This window comes from Papaver somniferum, chromosome 6, assembly GCF_003573695.1.
Source record: "Papaver somniferum cultivar HN1 chromosome 6, ASM357369v1, whole genome shotgun sequence".
NCBI classification, from domain to species: Eukaryota; Viridiplantae; Streptophyta; class Magnoliopsida; order Ranunculales; family Papaveraceae; genus Papaver; species Papaver somniferum.
This window is the reverse complement of record NC_039363.1, coordinates 44,224,015-44,232,150: the sequence shown is the minus strand read 5'-3', so window position 1 is coordinate 44,232,150 and position 8,136 is coordinate 44,224,015. Positions and strand designations below refer to the sequence as shown.

Genomic DNA, 8,136 nt, shown 5'->3' with positions numbered 1-8,136 from the left:
CTATTTCAATGTTCTGTTGCCTCAGAAGTTTGGTTTGTTGTCTCACCTGATATTCTCCAAGATGCTACTAAATATGGAGATATTAATCAGTGGTTGCAGTCTTGGATGGATGAAAGATCGCTATTTTCGTCGAAAAGACAACATCTTAGAAATCTGGCAATGATAACAATGTGGTTCTTATGGAAAGCAGATGTTTGAAGCTGTTTGAAGGAAAATCACAGTCTCCTACAATTATTACTCAACAAATCTTTCAATTTTGTTACGCTCATGGCATTTGCATTCATAATAGCTATAGCCCATGTAGTTACATCAGTAATCATATAGCTATTAAGCCTAGAAACGCTTGGATACCACCTTTATCTGATTGGTTAAAGTTTAATTTTGATGTTTCTATTCTCCTAATACTAATTTTGATGGTTTCTCTATTGTGTTGCGAAATCATCTAGGAGACTGCTTGGAAGCCGTGGCCTGGACAAGGAATGTAAGAGATGTTGATCAAGCAGAAGTGCTAGCTGTGTTAAGAGTGCTGCAATGGCTTAAGTTTAAAGGTTTATGTAAAGTTCAGGTAGAAGGTGATAATAAATCAGTGATGGAGGCTATGAATAAGAACCACAGTGAATCTATTAGATGGGAAGATCAATGTCTGATGTATGAAAATTTCAGCCTTTCACAAGAGTTAGTATATATTCATTTTAGGTTTGTTAATAGAGCCTACAACAGAGCAGCTGATGCGTTAGCCAAGTTTGCTCGTTTAAATAACTGCAATAGCAGTTGGGTTATGAATCCACCAGAATGCTTATCAAAGGTAATTCAGCAGGAGGTTGTTTCTCAGGAGGATTAATCCACTAGAATATTAAGTGTGTTTGCTTTTGGGTTGGTTTGTCGTCTTTGGCAGTTGGCAGTTTTTTCAGTGTTTGCTTTGGTTTGAAGTCCTTGTATGTAATTCAGGGTTTGGTGTTTGTAATCAAGTGTTTAGTGAAATATAAAGTTTATTTCAAAAAAAAAAAACAAAAAAAAAACAGTCGGCCAAAAATGAAGGGCAAATGATGAGAAAAATCGGTTGCAAATATTAAAAGTTGTTATAGCATATTGGCAGAAGCCAAAGTCGGGCCATAAGATTTTTGAGAGAATGCATAAAATAAAATAAAATAAAACTACAATAACAGCATCACCAACAATGCTTCAAATAAAGTAAAACTACAATAACAGCTTCAACAACAATGCTTCAGGAAGAAAAAAAAATCAACAATAATCAAACTCCAACCCCTCCTTTGCCCCTCGTGAAGAAACAAAGATTCAATAGTAATTATGATAAGATAAAAGATATTGTAAACAGAGTTCAGTCGAGCATGACAGTGACTCTCTTCAGTCATTGAATTTAACAATTCCATGCTTCTTCACTTCAACCTTGAGAGATTTGAGATACTTGACAGCCTCATCAAGAAGAGCAGCATTATCCATCTCATCAGCACCGGGCACAATTCCCCTCAATGTCTTTATCACTTCTTTCATCTTGTGACGCTTTTTCTCAATGCTGCTACTGCACGTGAATGATTTCTGAGTGGAGGAAGTCAACCTTACCTTACTTGGTCGTGAACCATAGGTTGAGCATGAGTCTGGCGAGCTACCTCTGCTACTGCCAAGAGTTCTTGCAGTACTGATTTCTTCCTCATCTTCTTCTTCCCCTTCTTCATAATCTAAGCTTAATAAAGCATTGATGTCTGCCGTATCTTCTTTCATAGGGAAGGAAGATTCACTGTATTCCACACCCACATCTTTCATCTCATCGTTTCCTTGGACATCAAAACCAGAGTATTTGAACTTCTCTGCCACCACAGGGTTGACTATTATACGGCTTCTTCTTTCTGTCTGATCAAAAATTATAAAGTTTTTAGGACAGACCTCGAAAGGTTGGAGTTCAACCCCATTAAAGGGTCTTATCTGCATGCCACCAGGAGGTGGAATCGGTGTATTTGAGGTGGCATTGAGATATACACCACCAACCCCTTGATATGGATGAGGGGGCACCGCATATGTATTGTAGAACCGTTGATCACTCTGCATGAGTCAGGGGCTAGTGCTACTGACTATTAAAGAGTTTAGTTGAACGGGCAAAAGCTGGAGCTTGCAACAGAATTGAGTTGTTTCTAATCGGATGAGAACTTCTAAGCTACTACAGAAGGAGGCTAAACAGGACGGTCACGCAGTTATTGCCATGAGGAAAGAAAGATGTCTACACCCCAAATCCCAAATTAACAGCTACCAAAAACAAAGTTCAGTTTTTTTACTGCCTTCTCAAAGAATTACGAAATGAAGACGACAGTAATTTCTTCAATTTAGGAGCTCTGAAAGATTTCAACTACGTCACAGGTTTAAGAAGCTGGCGGAAGTATTCAGCCTGCCATGCAAAGCGAATATCCAAATGGTAAAAAAAACTGAGAACTGCAACATACTACAATATCAGGATGCGGAGAAGAAGCAACAAAAATGTAAACATCTATGGGAGAAGTATAAACGGGAACAGTTTACTGAACAAAAAGATGAATAAGAAAATTCCATATTAGAAGTAAAATGCGCTATACCTTTCAAAAAAAATCATGATAATAAATCATCATCAATCTGAGATGGAAACAGACAGACGACAAATAATTTATTGTTTTGTAACTCAAGCAAAATTAAACATAGTGACTTCTTCCACAAAGTAAATATGTAACAAGATTTAGTTCTGCTTCTTCTAGATTTCAGCAGGCTGTTTATCCCCTTATGTGAACAATCCATATTATAAGGAAGAAGGTGTCTGCCTATGGGACAATTACAACCATTGATTTCGGCCATCCTGCGGCCTTGATAGATTGTTGGGGATTTGGCTTTGAGTCAAAGGTGGCCCTTGAACATGTTGGCCGGGTTACTATGTCTGTCTATAGGCTCGACTCCAGGGGTGCAGGCCCGGCTAATACCTAGTATCAATATATATGATAGTTAACCACAAATTTATGCTCGCCCTTCAACAAAAATGTCAAGGTTAAAAGCATAGGTTTCATTTCTCTTCATAGGGAAGTATTCTTACCCCTCACCAAAGCACTGCAATTGAGAACCTACCTACTACTACCTAATCCATAGACTCTTCTTGAATGCAACTTGACTCTTCTTAACACAAAGAGAAGAAGATATCATGCAATAATCAAAGAATGTCTTTTTGGGACCATTAAGTTATGGGGGCCTCGAGAGGGTGACTCATAAATTTTGAGAATCCATCTTTTACGAAAGCAGTTCCGTAAAATTCACTTTTTAAATGAACCAATAGCAAAATTTCTTGGTTGAGCATTAAGATTTTCCTGCTCTTTTAACTCTATTGTGTGACAGAAACAAATGTCCATCGCTATATAGAGAATATAAATCCAGAAATACTTCTAAGCTAATTCTCACACTATAAAACTGGAAAAGTGATCATACATATAAATGCATCTACAGACAAACAGAAACATAACTTAAAAAAGAATGATTTGTGACTCCCATTACTCCCAACATTAGCTGCCATCTAGGTGGATTTTTTTTTCCCAAAACCAAGTCATCCCAACAGAACAGAAGTCAGAGTAAAAAGATGTTGACTATTGCCAACAGAATTAATAAAAATTGTTTTAGTGTTTGGTTCACTTATTTGCTGACCAGTCCTTGCATAGACTTAGTGTTCAGTTTATGACTTAGATGAAGTTTATGAGCAGCAAAGACAAGGAGTTCCTATTATTTAGAGTTCAGAACATTTGTAGATTACTAATTAGTAAATTATTTTGATGATTAACAAAATGCTTAATTGTTACTATTTAGTATAACCAGAAAAAAAACCAAATAGCAAAGAGATAAGATTTGCCATGAAAATTGTCAAAATTGATCTCAAAATACTTGAGACTCACTTTCTACAGGGTTTCAAGTTTCGCATTTCTCTTCAAAGAACTAGGAACAATCGTACACAAAAGGAGAAGAAAAGCATTAGAGAAAGGGTTTTCCAAATTGGGATGATGGTTTTCATGAATCATGGTAAAATTAAAATCACGTATTAGACAATTAATTATGAAGAGAAATAGAACTTTAGGACGATTTCCTTCATCCCTGTTTAAAGGTTTAAAGGTCATTATAAAAAATTAACAAAAGAAGAAAGCAAAAAAATATATATTTTCTACTTTTGTGTGACATGGTAAGTGGTTTCTCAATTGCTAATTGCTTGTAAGAAAAAATCCACTTGGAGTAGTGGGAGTACAAAATGTGGAGTCACAAATCATTTTTGAACCTAAAACGAAGGGTAAGATACATCTGTTACAGAACAAAAGAAACTTTCATCACTGCATAGACAATACAGTCAAGAAATACTCTTACAATAATGCTCATAGGGATAACAACGGAAAGTGATCACATGTCCAAAAGTTTTATGCAACTAGCAAAAACAAACATAATATTAAAGTATAAACATTGTTAAACATTCACCTGACAGACTTGCATCAACTGGTAATAGGCAATAATCCTGACATTCATTGTAATCTTGCCAACTTCCTTCGCCTTTTTATATCTCTTTAGGTTAATCGCAATGTACATCCTCAGCTCCACAACCAGTATAGTAAAAGGATTAAATGACTATAAATAAATAAATAAAAACCTGGAACCCCAGATAGTTTACCTGCAGCAGTGATAAAACATAAATTCTTTATCATAGCACAAACATATAATCTTTAACTAAATTCTCATATCAAAAGAATTAAGATGTACAATTGCAATGACTTGGGAAATCAAGTTGTCTAAGGCTGAGCAATCTTACAGAATCACACGGAAAAACACCACCAAGCAAACGCACTTTCTATTGTAGTTGACGAAAGAAGACGTCCAAGGCATGCTGATTAATTTCTTCAAATCAAAATCTATAAAGAAACTCGAATAATAAGCTGTTGGATATTTCCGTATGAGAACTGTCAAATTTATTTGCAACGAGAGGAAGGTAAAACAGATCTAGAAAATAGAGCAATCAGATAAGTAAAAGAAAAGAAAAGGATTGTGAAAAAAAAAAAAAAAAAGGTTCCTATTAAATAAAGGTAGTCCCAAAAGAAAGGTAGTTTCAGAGAATTTAATCAGATCAACATTATCAATCACAAGAAAAACTAATTCAAGAAACGAAGATTAACAATAGATCTACAGAATCAAACTATACAACTGCAAAACTCAAGCACTGGACTCAATAATCCAGAAATCTACAACAAAACCCCAGACATAAAAATAGAATAAAAAAGAAACTACGTCAGAACCCTAAATGAAACAAACCTTAGGTTATTGAGTAGAACGTTGCACAGAGAATATCTGAATCAACTTACAAGTTGAAGCTATTTATTTTTACTTTACTAATTTGGAGATTAAAATGAAGATTACGTGATACAGAGAGTGAGATAGAGAGTGAAAAATGGATTTTTAAGGAGAGACGGAGAAAGAAGGCAATAAAGTAGTGATTACTATATTTAGGGTCGGGGATGTCTGGGGGTAAAAAAAATTCTTTAATGCCTAATATGCCTCAATTGAGTTAATTTTAAGACTATTACACCCGGTAACCGATATTTCTATGTACTTTCATAGATTTCTAATTTGAGTGACTTCCAGAGATTCTCTGAAAATTTAGAGACTTTTAGAGAGTCTTTTTGACTCTCTTAGAGTATTTTAGGGAGTCTTTGTGACTTGTAGAAACAGAAAAAAAAAAGATTTGTGAAGAATCTTTGTGATTTGTGAAGACAAAAAACGTATAATATCCCTTAAAAAAATTCAATACGTCTACCAATTTTTTTTACTATCCACGTTACAATGTTTATTAAAGTATCATGAATACCTAACGAAAATGCTTCAAAAGAAAAAAAAAAAAAAAACTAATGAAATATTTGACCATTTTAAAAAATCCTCATTGTTGTCTTGTGCCTAAATTTTCATTCTCTTTATCCCACTCGTCCCAAATTTTATTTGCTATACTATCTTCAAAAAAAAAAAAGATTTGCATGAGAATTTCTGTAATTGATGTGTATGGGTTAGATCTTAGCATTATATGGAACAAAAATATTTCTATGTGTAGTAAATAAGGAAGCATCTTTATCTTCATTGTCATGTTTACCAAATATTTCCCATACTTTCAAGTCTCTCAAAATATCACCTCTTAAGGAGAGATTTCAACCATGCCTATTTTCATAAAAAAGTCTCCACAAATCTCTAAAAATTACAAATCAATGACTTTCAATTCTTTTTTGAATAACAAGGGTGTTGAAATGACTCTTACGAAATCTTAATCCAATAATATGGAATTCCAGAGAATTTAAATGACTTGAAAAAAGTCTCAAACCAATAACACGAAACATTGGGAGACTCTCCAAAAATCTTTATTGACTAACAATAGTTATGATGTTTAAGTAACCTAATTATAATTGGTGATGTTCTGGAAAATTAAACTTTGATGAACTTTTTTGAAAACGTTTAAAAAATATGATGAAACCTATCCTGAAAATATTCAAGGAAACCTTGTAATTAGCCCTTATTAGCAATTTTAATTGATACAAACCCGTTAAAGATTGGGAATTTTTTTGGGTTTCTTTTACCAATTATGGCAGGGATATTTGTCGTCCCAGCCGTAATACATATGAACGGACGAGAGAAAGCTCTGCTCCAAGCCGTAGAGGGTATTTACGGTTCTCAATCTAAGAACTCCAAGCCGTAATTTATGATTAGGACTGAGTGGAGATGAACTCATGGCCGAATCATCATCCAGAGTCATTGTGTCTCTTTCACAGCTGTAAACCCAACCGTGAAAGGCATAAACCTAACCATTTTTGGTGTCGACACTCTCGACCGGTTCATTTATTGTTTTTTTTCTAGTCTAGCCTAAACAAAGTTGACTCTAGTACATTTAATCAAGTGATTCTAAATGAGTTTTGATATTAACATATGACAACCAAACTTAACATACCAAAGCTTGGTGGGTTCAACCAACCAATGCTCTAACAATCTCCCCCTTTGTCAATTTTAGTGACAAAACTCTAATACATATGGAGATAAATGAATTACAAAATAACCATTATTCTTATGTTTGATTCCAAGTTTCAATAACACAATATCCTGCACATAGTCAAAAAAACAAATGCCGCTTTTGACATTTCAATAACAAAAGCTTTATTACCTTAAAGGAAAGCTAGGTACATATTCAATCTGTCTTTGTTATTCCCCTTATGTAGTATGAAATAATACACGGCAAGATGATATGTTTCTCCCCTTAGAATATGCTTTACTCTTTCATTAGATATAATGTTTAAGCACATATATCCCTTCCTAGTGATCATAAATCACTTGTTCACTCCATAAATTTCTACCCCTTTTTGTCACAAAATGACAGATAAACGAATAAACATAAGAGCAAACCGAAAGGATCTTACAAATCCATAAGAACTTGTACAACCTAAAAGAGTTAAGCACAAATGTTTCACATAACATTTTAGATAACCAATACTAAACCGAAACTACCTAAGTAATCTTTGCTTTAGTATGTTATCAAGGAAACAATTTTCCGAAGCAATTTTCCCTTAATCCGATTAGTCAACTAAGATAACTTAGTTACAAATCGAACCGATAATGTATGTATAATTGCTTTATTCGATAAGACTTAAAAGAGATCAGAATTAACTTAATTTCTCTTATCATGTTCTAATTATTCATAAAACAATTGTACCTTCTTTTAGATAATTCTAAAATAAGATTAGAATTAACTCAGTTTTACTTATCAAGAATCAAAGAGACTAAAACAAATGATTCCTTTTTCGTTAAGCAAAAGCGAAAATCGGTTGACAAAATTCTTCTTAACCAGAAACAATTGAAACACAATAATCCAAACAACATAACGAAAATATAAAAATTGCAACGTATTTCTTTAAGCAAAAGAAAAGAATTGGCAAATTAAATCAGCTTAATAAGAAAACGACTGATTGACTAACACAAAAATCGTACCTTACACTTTGACGTGACAAACTAAGATCATAATTAACTTACTTTTTCATACCAAGAAATATTATAAGCATAATTATTCCCTTGATTTCCACAACCACTCTCCCTACAAAGATTTATCATTAAGCA

At 33.9% G+C, this 8,136-nt stretch overlaps 1 protein-coding gene across 1 annotated transcript; it reads right to left on the bottom strand.

Moving 5' to 3' along the window:
- Window positions 1-1,058: 1,058 nt before the first annotated feature.
- Window positions 1,059-5,477, bottom strand: LOC113287424 (transcription factor bHLH144-like). Its single transcript, XM_026536182.1, has 4 exons — window positions 5,305-5,477; window positions 4,808-4,907; window positions 4,480-4,669; window positions 1,059-2,398 (listed from the first exon to the last, which is right to left on the bottom strand). The coding sequence occupies exon 4, from the start codon at window positions 2,062-2,064 to the stop codon at window positions 1,366-1,368; it is 699 nt and encodes a 232-aa protein (XP_026391967.1). The 5' UTR covers window positions 2,065-2,398; window positions 4,480-4,669; window positions 4,808-4,907; window positions 5,305-5,477; the 3' UTR covers window positions 1,059-1,365.
- Window positions 5,478-8,136: the final 2,659 nt, after the last annotated feature.